Source organism: Rhincodon typus, chromosome 43 (genome assembly GCF_021869965.1).
Source record: "Rhincodon typus isolate 14 chromosome 43, sRhiTyp1.1, whole genome shotgun sequence".
Lineage (NCBI taxonomy): Eukaryota > Metazoa > Chordata > Chondrichthyes > Orectolobiformes > Rhincodontidae > Rhincodon > Rhincodon typus.
The window spans coordinates 6396870-6414850 of record NC_063374.1 but is presented as its reverse complement, the minus strand read 5'-3'; the positions used below and the strand labels follow the sequence as shown (position 1 = coordinate 6414850).

General features: G+C 43.4%; 1 protein-coding gene across 2 annotated transcripts in view; it reads right to left on the bottom strand.

Annotated features, from left to right (window-relative positions):
• Nucleotides 1-17981, bottom strand: part of si:dkeyp-115e12.6 (centromere protein F) — a 43987-nt gene that overhangs the window by 2262 nt on the left and 23744 nt on the right. For both annotated transcript variants that reach the window (XM_048619698.1, XM_020534951.2), the window contains exons 7-14: nt 17299-17501; nt 16479-16604; nt 15729-15857; nt 14256-14378; nt 11456-11591; nt 6602-9609; nt 4892-5048; nt 1659-2180 (exon numbers count right to left, since the gene is read on the bottom strand). In XM_048619698.1, the coding sequence (XP_048475655.1) occupies nt 1659-2180; nt 4892-5048; nt 6602-9609; nt 11456-11591; nt 14256-14378; nt 15729-15857; nt 16479-16604; nt 17299-17501 (4404 nt within the window). The remainder of the gene's footprint in view (nt 1-1658; nt 2181-4891; nt 5049-6601; nt 9610-11455; nt 11592-14255; nt 14379-15728; nt 15858-16478; nt 16605-17298; nt 17502-17981) is intronic.

Sequence of the window (17981 nt, the reverse complement as noted above, 5' to 3'; positions counted from 1 at the left end):
TTTTGATTTCAGTCATGTTTAATCCTTGTGTTTCTATGATATTTTACGTCAATTCACATTCTTAAAACTGGCCATCCAGCCAAAGCAAAAGCTGCCAGGTTCACTGATTGTTACTGATCCAAGAAAACTAATTTCTAAATAGACAGTTTGAATTGACAATACATGCTAACATCAGGCCTTTGCTCCTGTCACTGTCAGGTTTTGCACTGTGCAGAGGATTAATCTCCCTTCTGACCTGTAAGGAACAGTGTTCTTCACGATGCTTCAATACAACACCTGACGAGGACTAAGAGATAATCAACGATTTAGAGAGAGTGTTGTAAATGCAAAGATGTGCAAAAGGCCCCAGCGCTTCAAGGAATTGTACCACACCTTCCTTTAAAAATAAAGACTCAATAAGTTTTATAAGGTTTTATAAGTTTCACAATACCAAATTATATTTCATTCCCTAAAAACGTACTGATCAGTCGGTACCAAAATAAAACTATCAGATCGTACAGTACAGATTGTAAAAATTAGTTTTCAGTCATTTTATGATTATTCAAACGCTACAGAACCAACACCCTTGCTGCAACAAGCAGACTTTCAGATGTATTAATAAAATATGTAAATATTTCTTAATGTACTCGAGCATGTAATGTCTAAAGAGAAAGAAATCATAATGCTTTATGTCAGTGTGTGAAAGATTGCTGCAGGTCTGACAGCATATGGGGAAAGAAGATGTGAGCATCATGTCCAATATTAAGAGTCATACTGGACTCATATTAACTCTAACTCTCTCCAGAGATGTTGCTAGATGCATAGAGTTTCTTTTTGGGTCCAGCAATACCAAGAGCTGAAAGCAGATCAAACATAATCACAGCACCAACAGAAGCATTCACTCATTATGCCTGCTGCAGTCCTTTAAGTTAGTCCCATTCAGTCTTTGCTATCCCCAACTTTGTCTTTTTGAAGTATTTATCCAATTCCCTTTTAAAGGTCAGAGGTGCATTGCCAGATTTTTAAGGTGGTCCCACCAAATTGCAAGTTGCAACTGCGATTGCAATTCAAACTCCTGCGTTTAGTTCCCATCCCTGAATTCCACCAAACCCACTGGATTTACTTTTCACATAAACTGCATCCAAAGAAGTTACAAATAACTAAAGCAAACTGTTTTAACTGGTACTCTTGATAAACCGGCAAAAATTATATACCCCAAATACCAGAAGCTCATTATATTACCACAAGTAGTCAGCAGAGGGTGTGAGTGAGAAGGCTGTCTGCCAATAGTTTTATTTCAGGCAATTTTGCATTATTATTTAAGTGATTTATGTTGTAAATAAATTGAGATGTATACTTCCTGCATTATGTTTTCTTTAACTTTGTGTTTTTTTAACTTCATTATGTAGACCTTTGATCAACCAGAATATCTGATCAATCAACTGGTAAAACCCTGGTCCTATAAGTGCCGGTTAATAAAAAGCTTGCTGTAATTGTGCTATCTACCTTAGCAGCATGTGTGCAAGGGTTTGGGCATTTGTTGGACTGTGTAGCAGGGGCTCTACTCTGTATCTACCCCCATGTTGTAGCTGTCGTGGGAGAGTTCAAGGGATCATAAATCACTAGCCCTCAGGGTGAGTTAACTGCAGAAGAGTACAGAAATAAGGTCATCAACCTACCCTTTTGCACCACGTCGGGTAATCCATATGGTTCATATTCCGTTTCATCAAACGCTACAGACAGATGATGCCTGAATAGCCGATTCCTCTGTATTCTGGCAGCAAGTTCAGCAGTATTAATTTGCATCGCGAGCTCTGCAGGATTTAATCTCACTGAGTGTTTTTCAGGATTGGTGTGTCCCTTTGACCTGTGACTACTCTCAGTCTGGTCCTGTTCAGCTGCCTGAGGGGGTTCTCCACCAATCTGCTGTCCAACACCTGGCTTCCTCTCTTCAGTTGAGGACCGTGGCTCCAAACCTGCAGTCGGCCACTGACCACTAGCCACAGTTTCAGCCCTGCGATCACAGAAATGATCCACCGCTTTAGACAAGATCTTGTTAGCTATCTTTAGCTCTTGGTCTTTGTTCAGTAAATCAGAGTAGCTGAGCAGATTGTGATCAACCTCTTCACTCTTCCCTTGAACAGTTTGTCTCAAAGCCTCCAGATCAGCACCAAGTTTGCATGCTATTATCTGTGCGGTATCTTATAGAAAAAATGATAATATTATATTAAAAAATGCTTCTGAATGCATTAAATTAGATATTTTCTTGTGGCTAAATCCCCAGTTGAACAAAAAAGAGAGTGTTTTGGTTTCTGTTCTGCTGTGGTTGTGCATTTTATCATTCTCATTACAACTGATTCCTGAACGAAAATAAAGCCCACAGGAGAATTCGTCAATTTGCAAATTCGCAAAGAAAGTTATTGCCATCTCCTATGGAAATTTCTCAGCTGGTTTCACATTCAATCATTTTTGGCCCGGTCCAAAGTCAAACAGGAACAGAACAGGACAAATTGCAAGGCTTCACATACAAAATAGCCTCAGCCTATATTCAGCCTCTCCCTCTTAGTTCTGGGTTTGAACTATAGGGATAGGCTGAATAGGCTTGGACTTTTTTCCCTTCAGCGTACAACGTTGACAGGCAACCCAATAGAATTTTATAAAATAATAAGGGGCATAGATAGGGTTAATGGTTGTTGTCTTTTCTCTAGGTTGGGGGATTTCAAAAGTAGGAGGCACATCTTTAAGGTGAGACGAGAGAGATTTAAAAAGACATGAGAGGCAATTTTTGTTTCTCTTTTACACAGAGGTCTTTTTGTGTGGAGTGAACTTCCTGAGGAAGTGGTGGATGTGGGTATAATTAAAACATTTAAAAGACATTTGGATAGATACATGAATAGGAAAGGTTTGGAGGGATATGGGCCAGGAGCAGGCAGGTGGGACTAGTTTAGTTTGGGTCTGTGTTTGACACGGACTGGTTGGGCCAAAGGGTCTGTTTCCGTGCTGTATGGCTTTATGAAGGGCATGAAAAAGGGTGAATAGTCAAGGTCTTCCTTGCAACCCCCACCCCTGGGTAGGGGAGTCCAAAACTAGAGGGCATAGGTATAAGGTGAGAGGGGACAGATTTAAAGGGACCTAAGAGGCAACTTTTTCACACAGAGGTGATGTGTTTATGGAATGAGCTGCAGAGGAAGTGGTGGAGGCTGGTACAATTACAACATTTAAAGGCATCTGGATGGGTACATGAACAGGAAGGGTTTAGATGGATATGGGCCAAATGCTGGCAAATGGGACTAGATTAACATAGAATATTTGGTCAATGCGTAAGAGTTGGACAGAAGGATCTGTTTCCATGTTGTAAATCTCTATGACTCTGACTCTATGATTACAGCTAATTACTTTACAAAGCACACAGTCAAGAGTTAATGTCAGCAACTGCTACTGCTGTAGCTATGGTCAGCACTGGCAAAAGTCACATAAATAGCAGCTTGGGGTCTTTCAGTGATGTTAGGCAAAGAATGAAAACTGTCCCAGTGGCTGGTCAAGTTATCGTCCCAAATCTGAATAGTGTAATTGAACCACACTTCTGAACAGGCAGGGCCTTGGTTTAAACATTGGAAAAACTGCATCTCTTGTGATGATACACACTGGATACTTGTCAAAGTATTAAATTAGATTACGCACAAGTTCTGGTGGAGGAAAAAACTGTTACAGCTGAAGCAAAAATGAACACTTAGTGTCCAGAAAGCATCCAGCTATCGAGACATACAATTGCTTACCCTCAATGCATATAAACTAATCATAAATACAAACATTTTGACTTTACGTGCAATTCAAGAGAAAAATAAAACAACGTTCAGAATAAATGTACAGAAACAAGTTAAATCAATCTGACCGTAATTCAATACCTTGTTTGCCCATGTCAAATCTGACAACATCTACCACTGGATCCCAAAAATGAAACGAGGCTTCCCTCCGGAAAACAGAAGATCTCAAAAGTTTCAGTCAAAAAGCTTTAGCCTCGGTTAAGAGATTGTTCTTAAGCCATGAATCTGGTGAGTGGGGGGCTCTTTTGAGATGAGACATCAAAGGCAGCAATAACATTTGAATGATTCTTCCCCATCTGCTGTCTTTGAACAGGAGGGTAACTGTGGTGGCCTAACCACAGCCATCAGCTAGAGAGAGTGAAAGGGCCCAGAACCAAAATAGTAGGGTCTGCATCCCTTCACAACACTATATAGTCATCACACAGTAATCCACTCAAGACCAAAGAGTCATAGAGTTGTACAGCATAGAAACAGACCCTTCTGTCCAACCCGTCCATGCTGACCAGATGTCGTAAATCAATCTAGTTCCCATTTGCCAGCATTTGGCCCCTATCCCTCTAAACCCTTCCTATTCATGTCCCCATCCAGATGCCTTTTAAATGTTATAATTGTACCAGCCTCCACCACTTCCCCTGGCAGCTCATTCCATACACGCACCACCCTCTGTGTGAAAAAGTTGCCCCTTAGGTTAGGTCCCTTTTAAATCTTTCCACTCTCACCTTAAACCTATGCCCTCTAGTTTTGGACTCTCCTACCCTGGGGAAAAGACTTTGGCTATTCACCCTAACCATTCCCCTCATGATTTTATAAACCTCTATAAAGGTCACTCCTCAGCTTCTGATGCTCCAGGGAAAATAGCCCCAACCTATTCAGCCTCTTCCTATAGCTCAACCCCAGCAATATCCTTGCAAATCTTTTCTGAACCCTTCCAAGTTTTACAACATCCTTCCTACATCAGGGAGAGCAGAATTGCACGTAGTATTCAAATACAAAAGAATATACCCATCTGTGTTTGAAACCTGCAGAAGTGCTGCACCTCCAAATCCAAGATCATTAACAGATCTCAAAAAAGGTACTTAAAATGGTACCTTGCTGCTGGCTGCCTACTGGCTGGATGTCCTCGTGAAGGTCATTTGCCCACAGAACCTCCTTGGGCACGTCGTCTTTGACAGCAGTGTTTCTTTCCCACAGCTTCAACTTGGCATGCAGTTCCACCTTAACAACCATTTTCTGCAGACGTTCCACCTGCAAGTAACATTCAAACAGGTGATGAAGGCATGCCTATTTCAGGAGCTTCGAGACTGGCCCTGCTCGAGTACAAATTGCAACTGAACGGCAGCAATTTAAAGTGCTCTTGTACGCTGTGCCAAATGCCCGTTTAACGGTTAACCAGTCAGCTCAATTCTGCGCATTGAAACATTTTTGATTGGCAATGGTGTCGGGGTGACAGGGCACATGCAGGGAAACAGGAGTTTGAGCCACATCTGATCAGACATGACCCAACTAGAGGTTTGCGTTACGGACTGAACGTCCTATGCCTGCTACAGTTTCATATTCTTACTTTAGCACGGACTTGAAACACGACTTTGAGAAGCTCAGACGGTGAATTTAAAAAAAAAAAATTCTCTCTGCGTTTGGGCAAAGACTCTGGCTGCACAGAAGAGGCCCTGGATGTACCAGTGCGAAATGAAACACACAAGGGAACGATCAAATGCAGACCTTGGTGTACTTGACAATGTTCAACAGAGGAGTTAGGCTGCTGAACTATCATCCTCTCCTAATGTAAGCCTGATGTGGAGGTGCCGGTGTTGGAACGGGGTGGACAAGGTCAGAAGTCGCATGACACCAGGTTACAGTCCCAACAGGTTCATCTGAAATCACAATCCATCATCAGAGCCCTGCTCCCTCGCCAGGCAAAGCGAAGCGAAGCACACAGGCACAGAGACCAAAAAGGTTGCACAAATGGTATGATTGGAGTGTCAACAGGCCAAACAAGTCTCCGCAGGCAGTCAGAAGCACCAGACGACAAGGGCAAATTGTCAACAGCCAAGCAGCAAGTGAAGAGACAATGCTTTAATGTCTGCCATCCTGAGTACGGGAGATGCCTCTCTGTGTCTCCACGTGCGCCAGCCTCGGTCTCTCTGACGGTGCTAAAGGACCCAAGATGGCAGACATTAACAAGTCATCCCTTCACTTGCTGTATGGCTGCTGACACTTTGCTCACGTCGTCTGATGCTTTTGATCGCCTGCGGAGACTTGTTGTTCAGCCTGTCATCACTCCACTCATACCACTTGTGCAATCTTTTGGTCTCTCAGCCTGTGGATTCTGTGTCTATGTTCATCTCTTCACTTCACCTGTCGAGGGAGCGGCGCTCGAGGGCTTGGGATTTCAGATGAACCTGTTGGACTATAATCTGGTGTCATGTGACTTCTGACCTTGACCCTAATGTAGAGGAACTGATATCAGTCAGAATCCTACCTCCACATTGCTACCTGCCTGGAATTATTCAGCCTTTGGTACACTTTCCTCAAAAGATAGTGGGAGCATAATCTTTGAATATTTTTAAAGATAAATAGGTTCTTGATAAGCAAGGAGGGGGTGAGAAAACTGGAAAGGTTATTGTAGGCAGATGGGAATATGGAGCAATTAGATCAGCTGAAATCTTACTGAAACCAGAGCGGGCTTGAGAGGCCAAGTGACCAGCACATGTAACACAAGTCACAGTCCTGTGGTATTTGGCACCTGCAGGAAAAGAAACCGGGAAAATAAACAGGAGAAAAATAGACGTGTACAGCACCTGATTTTGTAGTACTGACTTTTCAGACTGGATTGTCTCCAATTCTTCCTGGAGCTGTTTCTGGGAGTACTTTGCAATTTCAACTGTGTTTTTCAGAGTCTCGCTTTCTTCTTCTAGTTGCTGGATCTGGTTGCTCATCTCGAGTACAGACTCCCGCATTACACATGGTTCTCCCTGGCCACTTTCCTGCCGAGATTCCGAGCCAGCGACACCTTCCAGAACCTTCTGCTTCCAATCGCGCAGAGCCTTCAACTCTTGCTTCAGGCGGTTCTTCTCTTCGGTACTTGCTCTAAGCCTGGCCTCACTGGATTGGATTGCACTCATCAAGTCTTCTTTCGCAGCCAGCTGGTCACCAGCTGCCTCCTGGGCTTCTTGAACTTCCAAACAAAGCTGCTCCTTTTCTTGTTCCAGAATAGTACATTTTGAACGCAAGAGATTTAATTCCTTGTTCAAATTGCTGACCATTTGTTGGTTCAATTCCTTTGTTTCTTTGAGCTCCTCTTCTGAAATGTTTAAGGCATCAGTCAACCTGCCTATTACCCTTTCCACTTCTTCAATCAGCTCTTCCTCTGTTCTCAATTCGTCAACCGGCTTCTTTCCTTCAAAAGCAAGAGCAAGCTTAGAGTCAGCAATTTCTGTTGCTCCCTCCTCGATTAGTGTTTCAGTTTCATCATAAAACCGCTTGATACGCAAGGCCGACAACTCCTTCTGCAAGGTACCAATCGCCCCGTGCAAGCCATTGGAGTGCCAGAAGTTCTGCGAATGCTGGGCAACATTGAGCAGAGGAATGATGGCAGAATTCAGTTCCACAAGTTGCCTTTGGTTTTCAATATCCTGTGGCAGCTCAGTTATATCCTGATGCGCAGAATCAACTGCTGAGGTCACCACAGGTGCATCTGAGGGTGGCCTTGTAGATGGAACAGAACTTACCCTCTGTTCTCTCGGTACAGCCGACATTGGATTAAACAGGTTTTGGCAGCAAAGTGTGTTCTGCTGAACCCGTATATCAGGATCGTCTTTCAGTTCTGACACATCAGAGGGCACGTCTGCTTCTTCACATTGATGCTCCAGAGCCAAAAATGATTGCTTTTCAGACAGAAGCAGAGTACCAAAGGCATTTTCACAGTGACCGGGCTCAGAATTTTGAACCGTTTCATCAACAGGTACCACTCCTCCATTTATTATGGCAGCTTGCTCACCCAATCCCAAGTTTTGCATCGGCAGCATATTGCCACTTTCACTCCAGCTTGGATTGCCCTGAGGAAGCGACCCATCACTGGTTTGCTCCAGCACGGCAGCCCTAGGTAAAACTGCATTGTCAGCATACTTCTGCTTGGACTGCAAAACCATCTTCAAGTTGGTTTTCAGCTCACAATTCTCTTTTTGAAGGCATGACAGAACATTGAAAGTATCTTGCAGGCGTCCATTCAAAACCGAAATGGTCTGGTCCTTCTCTTCCATGCTCAGGAGAAGACCCTCAATGTTCTTACTTTGGATTTCCAGCGCTACTGTTAACTGCTGCGTTTCCCTGTGAATTCTCAACTGTAGACTGTCAAGTTTTTCCTCAGCCTGTCTTTTGGCTTTTTCCTCTTGCTCCTTCTCGGTGGTCAGCTCTTGACATTTTTTCTTAAGTTCACCTAGTTGTTTTAAATGTTCCAGTGACTGCTTGTCAAACTCAAGTTGCTCAGCAACTTTGCGCTTCAAGTGTTCCAGGAAGAGCTCTCGACTGTCTCTCTCGTAGCTACTCACGTTGCCCGCCTTGACGACTTTCATAGAAAGATTTCTCTCCTCAGTCAGTTTCTCTTCCAGTGCTTCTCCCGAGTCACAATCCAGATGATTGGGAGAGGTCTCGTTAACCTCAAGGTTTTCAGCATCTTGGTGTTGTAGATTTTCCAAGGGAGGGCCACGGCTCTCATCAGCAACAATAAGTGCCCCACTGCTTTCTTTTATGATTTCCTCGATGTAGCTCTTTTCGCTGTCAAGATCCACTATTTCTTGTTCAAGCCGGTGTATCTTCTTAGATGCAGCATTTTGCAGAATCTGAATTTCATCCACATTTGGTCTCATATGGCCATCAATCAATCTCGTTAAATCCGAGATTTTACTGCACTCCAGCTCCAGCAACTTACTGGTCTCTTGCAGCCTTGCCACCTTGACTCTCTCATGCTTCAGGTCTTTTTCCAGGGCATTGATCTGTCCTGCCTGTAAAGTAACCAGCGGAGTGGAGTGCTCAGTCTCTGCAGTGCTTCTTTGCGTTGCCTTCTTTAGCTTCCGTCTCAGCTCCGCAATAGTTTGCTGATTTTTCTGGCTTTCAATCACTTTACTATCAAGTGTTTGCTTCACATCATCCAGCTCCTGCTGTAACATCTGCTTTTCTGACTTTACTGCATCCAATTCTATCTCACATTCTCTTAGACATACAGACACGGTAATTGGTTTATCAAGCAAGTCAATTGTCCCCTCATCTTTCTCTACAGGCCCTCTGGGCACAACTGTATTTTCCACCCCATCTGCTTTGAATTCCTTCTCGGTCTCTTTGTTGAATTCCTGAAGTCGTGATGCCACATTCTCCTCAGGACCTGGAAGGACATTCCTTGCTTCTTCCAATCTGTGGGATTCTGTCGATATTCCACTTTGCACAACTTCAGATGTTACTTCAATGTTTAAATTTGGATCTCCTTCCAGATTGGTGCCACTGTCTTGGTCCAAGTTAACAGGCTTCATTGGCAGCTCCAATTCTCCAAGTCGACTTCCTTCTGTCCAGTCCAACATTTCGTCGGCTTTCAGCGACAATCCCACAACCATTCCTGCTTTATCAGGTTGCTCATCTTTTGATTGACGGTTGTCTTGCTCTTCGCCTACATCACACTTGTTGATCTCATTCCCATCACTTCTGTTCAACTCGCACACCACTGGTGACAGTCCCATGCTCCTGGAGTCAGGTTGAAATGCACAATCCAGTTTCTTTTGAAGATCGTAAAGTTTGGATACAAGAGCCAGGTTCTCCGCTAAAATTTAAAAAAAAAACAAAATTCAACTTCGCTAAGTTTGTAATGGTGATGTTAACTATGCACACTGTCAAAAAAGCAAAAACCAGTGGATTATCATGTTATGGAACAGTCCAAATTCCCTCAAAACATATCAAGGAGACAGCCTAGACCCTAACTTTTAGCTTATTTAAAGGCAAATGTAAGGTGCTGATTCCAGGTGTGATTCAATGGATCAAACTACTAGGCTTTAAGCAAAACACACTTTATTCTTATTTCATAATTAAAATACAAACAAAAAGAAGAAGAATGGGCATAACTCTACTCTAATCTATCAAAATACTTAAACAAAATAATTCATTATTTTTAACCACCACTCACCAACTGTTCCAATATAGCAGCATCCCATAAACACACCCTTGGGAAAGGCAAATTCAGCAAAACAAATTTCCCTCACTTGCTATTTCCCCTTGTCCAGAAGAAGGAACACCGACACAATGACTTTAGCAGCTAAGAAAGAACTCCAGCTTTTGCACAGCAACAGAGAAGGGGCTGTATTTAGCAGCTTCAATTCCAAAAACCCCAACTTCAACGACTGAAAGCAAAGCCAAAAACCCTGGGCCTGTGAGAGTCTGACTCTGCCCACTCGTGCTTCTTTTGTCTAATGTAAGAAGAAAAAACCCAAAGCGATTTACTCTGCTTTCCACAGAACAATCACCTCGGCACCACCTTTCAATAGAACCAGGATAGACAAATTCCTCTTAAAGGCACATATTATCACAATCACAAGTCCTTACTCTGCTGAGGCCAAAGCATAAACGTTTTCAAGAGGGAGATAGATATAGTCTGTCTTTAGAGCTAAAGCCATCAAAGGGTAACAGGCTAAAGCTGGAGCAGGGTACTCAGTTGGATAATCAGCTATGATCACATTACGGCAGAGCAGACATGAATGGGTAAATAGCCTACTCTTGTTCCTATTTTCTATGTTTCTTACATCCATGGCACTATATAGTGAAATCTGGGCCAAAAGCCCAAATGATACAACAATCGAGCAGTGTCTCTGTACATAGAGATTTCACGAGTGCATTGTTCATTGGTAAGTACACAAGTCATGATTCAGCCTACTGCAATTAAAAATCTGCTCACGCACCATTTCTCCCACCGACAAAGGCTCACTCACACTGTGGACTCGGCTCCAGTCACACAAAGCCAGATAGAGTCAGCATGTTAATGGGCAAGTGGGTGCAAAACACAGACAGCTCAGCTTGTACCCATTCACAAAATCCATCCTGTTCTATCCCAATGCAAAACCTCCAAAATGATGGCGCTGGTCAAGACTTTCAGTACCAGCACTCACGGAGCAAGCGCCAACCAGAAAGCCCACATTTTGCCTATTAAAATGACAGGAATTTAGTTCATCAGTCACTCATGTTGAGTTCATAGATCATAGAATCCCTACAGTGTGGAAACAGGCCCTTCGGCCCAACAAGTCCACAGAGACCCTCAGAGCACCCACCCATACCCATCCCCCTATAACCCTCCTAATGTACAAATCCCTGAACACTATGGGCAATTTAGCATAACCAATTCACCCTAACCTGCACATCTTTGGACTGTGGGAGGAAACCAGAGCACCCGGAGGAAACCCGTGCAGACACAGGGAGAACGTGCAAACTCCACACAGTTACCAGAGGGTAGAATTGAACCCAGGTCCCTGGTGTTGTGAGGCAGCAGTGCGAACCACTGTGAAGGGCCAGGAGTTGACACTCTTAAATCACTGATAAGACAAGACTTACTTAATTTTACTGGGGAGCATAAGACATTAAGAACTACAACAATTAGGGCATTTTTTGAGTAATAGACTCACTTTTAGCTCCTTCTCTCAATTTCTGACTCAGAGCCAGTTCTTTCTGCAGCTTTTTCAGCTGTGCTTCCAGGTGCATGATTCTTTGAGTGCTTTGGTCCTGCCAGGTACCAAAGCGGTCTTTCGCCTCCAGTGCTTCCTGAAAGATGGGAGAGAAAGTCACAAAAAGAAAAGTGAATAAAACTGATGATAAACCTACAATAATCTTTACCCCAACACCTAGATGTTAAAGAAACACTGGAGAAATTATACGCCAGCGCATGTAGTCAGAGAGGTGAACAGCATGGAAACAGACCCTTTGGTCCAATTTATCCATGCCAACCAGATATGATAAATTAATCTAGTCCTAATTGCCAGCATTTGGCCCATATCCCTCCAAACCCTTCCTATTCCTATGTCCCTCCAGATGCCTGTTAAATGTTGTACCAGCCTCCACTACTTCCCCTGGCAGGTCATTCCATATACGCACCACCCTCTGCGGGAAAAAGTTTCCCCATTCACATTAAACCTATGCCCCCTACTTTTGAACTCTCCTACCCTGGGGGTAAAACCTTGGTTGTTCACCTCTATCCATGCTCTTCATGATTTTATAAACTTCAATAAACGTCAGCCTTCAGCCTCCGAAGCTCCAGGGAAAGCAGCCCCAGTATAATCATCCTCTCCCTATCACTCAAACCCTCCGACCCTGGCAACATCCTTGTAAATCTTTTGTGCACCCTTTCAAGTTTCACAACATCTTTCCTATAGCAGGGAGACCAGAACTGAACACCGTATTCAAAAAATGGCTTAACCAAATGTCCTATACAGCTGCAATGTGATCTCTTCTGCAGATTCACCATTGAAAGCATACTGTCCTGGTGCGTAACAGCCTGGTATGGCAACTGCTTTGCCTAGAACCGTGAGAAGCTACAGATGGTGGTGTGCACAGCCCAGACCATCACGGAAGCCAACCTTCCAACCATGGACTCTATGTACATGGCTCGCTGCTACGGAAAGGCTGTCAACAACAAAGATCCATCGCAATCCAGTAATGATCTCCTACAACCTCTTCCTTCAGGCAGAAGATACAGAAGCCTGAACACACGCACCAACAGGTTCAGGAACAGCTTCTTCCCAGCCACTGACGAATGGACTCTCTAGCCTCAAATAATGCTGATCTTGCTAATATTGATCTCACCTTGTGCATGCCCTGTGCAATGTAACCAGTATGCCTTTGAGTCTTTTTGATTTGTACATCCTTGCTTACGATGTTCTGCCTGTACCGCTTGTAAACAAAGCTTCTCACTGTACTTCGGTACATTTGACAATAAATCCCAACTCCCATACTCAATGTAATGTTCAATAAAGGCAAATGCACCAAATGCTTTCTTCACTACCCTGTCTACCTGCGACTCCACTTTCAAGGAACTATGAACCTACACTTTGATCTTGGATCAAGTCATGAAGGCTGCCGGCTTGCCAGATCATTTCTGTTTCTCCTTCCGACCTAATTTTCATCCGGACCCCTTAAAAACTTATTGGAAATATAGGGGGCAGGCTTGACCCAAGTGCAATTTCACAAATGAGGATTGGATTTAGAAGGGGTGATTGGATTGATGTTCCATAACATCAAAAGGGGAACAGATAGAAGAGAAAGTATTTACATTGTCCGGAAAGCCTACGCATACAGTACATAGTTTAAAATTCAGAGCCAGTCCTTTCAGGAGTGACGTTAAACAACATTTCTACTGCAAGGGTGGCAGGACTTGGAACTCTTTACAACGATGTTTGATGAATTGTTCACTTTTAATCTGAGATTGACAGGTTTTCGTAAACTATAACATATCAGGGCAAAGGCAAACCTGCAGATTAAAGTCACAGATCTGATTGAACTGAAGTCACATCAAGCGATTAGAAAGGCAAATAGTATGTTGATTTCATTGTGAGTGGATCTGAGTACATTGAAACTTAAAATTCTTACAGGATGTGACAGGGTGGACATAGATCAGATATTTCCCTGGCTAGTATGTGAATGAATGAATTAGCTTTATTGTTAGATATATGCAATGAGTGCAGTGAAAAGTTCATACTTTGCTATCTTAGGTACAAAGGTACCCAGGTACAGCCTCTTTAGTTACAAGATCTTAGAAAATAGACATAATATGCCCAGCATTGCAGAAATAAAAGTCCAGAACAGCATCTTTCCAACCCATATCACGCTGGCATCTAGCCTTCAGTCTGCACCGGATCCTTCGCTCCAGACTGGCACCGGGCTTCACTTTGGGGATCATGAGACTGGGAGATCGCATCAGACCGCCACAGTGGATGAGGACGCCATGCAGGGAGGCTGTACAATGGACGGGAAGGCCGCCACGCCAGGCCGGGAGGCCACCAAGGGAGGCAGAGACCTGCGGAAGTAATCTCGGGACAGGCCACATAATACTGAGAGGAGGAGGAATCTGTTCATACAGAAGATGGTGAAACTTTGTAATTTTTTACCTCAGAGGGCTGTGGAACTCAATCAGTCATGAAGCATATTCAAGACAGGGAGCTGACAGGTTTCTGGACACCAGTAACTACAAGGGATAGTGCACTGAAGTAGATGAACAGCTATAATCTATGTTGAATGGTGAAGCAGGCTTGACAGGCTGAATAGCCTACTCTTGTTCCCATGCTGCTACGCATGGTGTAACTGATTCCAGGGGTTAATTGGCATATCCAGTTTTCATATTCCATAGCAGGGAACATGAGAAATAGACAAGTTGCAATTACCATTGAAAAGGCAGGTTTGTTAAAATACAGCAATATCCATGATAAACATCACCTGGAGACTTTTCTGCAGAGTCTCCCCTTTTCTTTGGTAAGTCGCTAATTCCTTTTCTGCGGAGTGAAAATTAGCTTTGACTTCTGCCAACTCTCTGTCCACCTGCTGTCTCTGTGCTGCCATCTGTCAAAAAAGAAGTGACATTAGCTCATAAGAACCATCCCGACAAATGTAGAACCACCCAGCCCAGAAAATCTTTAACCAAGATCAGGGGCATCTACAAGATTTGAGATGTCCCAAGTAATTTCATCCAGATCATTTATCAACAAATCAGAATGAATCCAGCAAACATTTTTCACGAGATCTTGCTTCCTCTCTTTTACTTTCTATTGAATAGAACATGGGTTATACAGGGTGGGAATGTGGCCGTTAGATTTCATAAAAATCAAGCCTAGGTCAGGATGGAGGCTGATCCACAGTTCCGCACAAAGCTGTGCTCTCTATTAAGTGCCATTGAAGGATCACAGAGAAATGTACAGCAAAGGAACAGGTTGTTTCAGTAATCTTGTTCTTACAGTACACAACAGCCTCCACTCAAGGTCATAGAATCATAGAATCCCTACAGTATGGAAGCAGGCTATTTGGCCCATTGAGTCCACACCAACCCTTCGAAGAGCATCCCACCCATACCCAACCCTTACCCTATCCCTGCATTTCCCACCCTAGGCACTATGGGCAATTTTGCACGGCCAATCCACCTAACCTGCACATCTTTGTGACAGAGAGGAAACCGGAGCACCCGAAGGAAACCCATGCAGACAAGGGGAGAATGTGTAAACACCGCACAGACAGTCGCCTGAGGCTGGAATCGAACCTGGGTCCCTGGTGCTGTGAGACAGCAGTGCTAACCACTGAGCCACCAGCCGCAGTCTCCTCAACCTCAGCAAAAAGTATAATCACAAGTAAAACAACCATGTTGATGGAAGCTCCTTTTGTTGAGCAAACTTGCACTTTAAAATGTAGGCTTTATCATAAAAAACTGACCCCAATACTGAATGAAATTCCTTCTTTAAACCATCACAGAATCAATCTGGTCTGGAGCGCAGGAGGTTGAGAGGTGACTTTATTGAGGTTTATAAAATCATGAGGAGTACAGATAGGGTTAATGGTAGGTGCCTTTTCCCTAGGATGGAGGATTTCAAGACTGGGACCATATTTTTAAGGTGAGAGTAGAGAGATTTTTAAAAAGACACAAAGGGCAAACTTTTTTTGAAAAAAAAAAGGGTAGATCGTGTGTGGAATGAACTTCCTGAGGAAGTGGTGGATGCAGGCACAGTTAGGACATTTAAGAGACACTTAGGTAAGTACATGAACAGGAAAGGTTTGGAGGTATACAGGCAAGAAGCAGGCAGGCAGGACTCGTTCAGATCAGGATTATGTTCGGCATGGGCTGGATAGACCAAAGGGTCTGTTTCCGTGCAGTATGACTCTATGGTGGACATGGGATTTCTATATCACATTAGCTTCGCTTACTTTATCGATTGTAGATTGTAAAGCCAGATGCTCGTTCTTGAGCTTCTGGATCTCCTGGTTTAGTTGGTTTTTCTCTTGCTTGCATTGATGTTCGAGGTTACGATACGCAAGTTGCTGATCGGACAGCTCCTAATAGGTAGAGAGTTGAAAATTATAGTCATTCATCGGTTAATATTTCCACGATTAGTGCTGACTAACACAATAGTTCTCGTGTACTGGCACATCGCATTTTAATCATGTGATAAAGCAAAGTTACCAATAGCAATAAGACACGTCCTTGAGCTTTGTTAGTAATCCAGTGTACACCTTCACACAGGCCTTGCGCCACTTAGTCCATTCTGTTGCGAGAAACCCAATCTCAGCGTGTAGCAGCTGGGACTCCAGAAATGCACCTCTGGATTAGGAGCGAGAAACCAGCCGGACGCCTGCTCCCAACCACCATAGAATGCTGCAAAGTACTAGAAGTGTTGTTTAAGAGCATGAGCCTTGGCTGTTCCACCCACATTTTTACAGGCCCACTTTCTGCATGAGAACTGCTGGTGCCTGTGGAACCAGGCCAACAGTTGAACGCCATTTAAATCGATTCTCACATCTCAAGTGGAATTTGTAAAGAATGAGGTAGTCCAAAGAAAGTGTGAGCTGGAGACAACTCCAATACACAGCAAGACAGTGCGGTAATAGGTAACGGAAGGATGAGAGAATGCATTTGTACAGACTACTCTCACTCTACACTAAACTATTTATTCTAACCTGCTGGTGTTCTTTCTCCTTGTCCTTAGACTTTTGTTCCATCAGGCGTCGAACACTTTCTGCATTCTGCCTCTGACAGCTCAGCTCCTCAGAAACCTGCTTCAGCTTCTGCTCCAGCACTGCACACTAGCAAGACAAAATATAAAAAAAAATCACCAACTTCATTCTCTAATAGCCAAGCCATTTCGGCACATACAAGATTTAAAAAAAAAACATTTTGTGTAGTCAGGTGCAAGAGAAATATTCGTCATAGATAAAGAATACCCTTTCAATAATGCACTGTAACAAAGAAAAAAAAGTTTCCTCTACACCATCCTCAAACTCTCCCAGGATAGGTACAACATAAGGTTACAAACAGAAAAGCTCTCTCTATTCTTTTAAACTGAAAGTAAAGCCCCATCCACTTTCAGTGGAACCAGGTCAACAGTTGAACCCCATTTAACTGAAAGTAAAGTCCCACAAAACACTCCCGGAACATATACAGCACAGAGTTAGACAGAGTAAAGTTCCCTTTATACTGTCCTATGAAACCTCCTCAGCTGAATAGGCTAAGTGCAGAGTAGAACTCCCTCCTACTTTGTGAAAATAAAGCAACTCAACCCAACTTAAGTTGTGTCCACAAATGTGGAGAAAATGCTCATTCCATCAAGCGTAGACTAGTGTCGAATCCAGGCCACAGAGGCGGAAGCCCAGCATTTAATCATTTTCATCAGCCATTCACTTTACCCCACTGCGCTTTATGCTAAGAGTTCTGTGCTCCAACCTCATGCTGTAAGGCAACTCAGTTAAGTATAGCTCAAATCCCAAAGGGAGGTCAAACCTTGTTGTTGTTTTGCTCTTGCTGCATGGTTGCTCTCATTAGGTCATCTCTGCTCTTACTCAAAGCTTGTTCTTTCATTGCCAGCTCTGCTCTGGATTTCTCCAGATGTGACTGCACCTCCTGCAACTTGTTCAGGTGATTTTTAATCTCTTTCTCTTGGGACTGAACCCAAACCTCCAGCTCAGACATGGTACTCTGCAGCACTGCAAATGACAGCAAACAAAGAATTTTGCACACGACAAAACAGCAGTTATGACCTACTGAAACTTGCTTTTCATATTAAAATATAATAAAAGTTTACAAGAACACAAGAGGTAGCAGCAGAAATAAACCATTTGGCCCATTAAGCCTGCTCTGCCATTTAACACAACCAGGTTAATCTTGAACTCCACTTTCCTGCCTACTCCGAACACCTCTAGATTCCTGAGATTCTAAAAACCCACTTATCTCAGCCTTAAACATATTGACTTTTTTTTTATTCCAAAAGAGGATTCTGGATGCTGTATTGTTTAGAGACACATAACCCTTTGAGCAAGAAAGTTCTCATCTCAATCCTAAATAAGTGGCCCCTTATCCTGAGACTTTGCCCTCATGTTCTAGATTCACCAGCCAGTACGAACCACCTCTCAGTGTCTACCCTATCAATCCCCTTCAGAATCTTCAATATTTCAATGAGATTACCT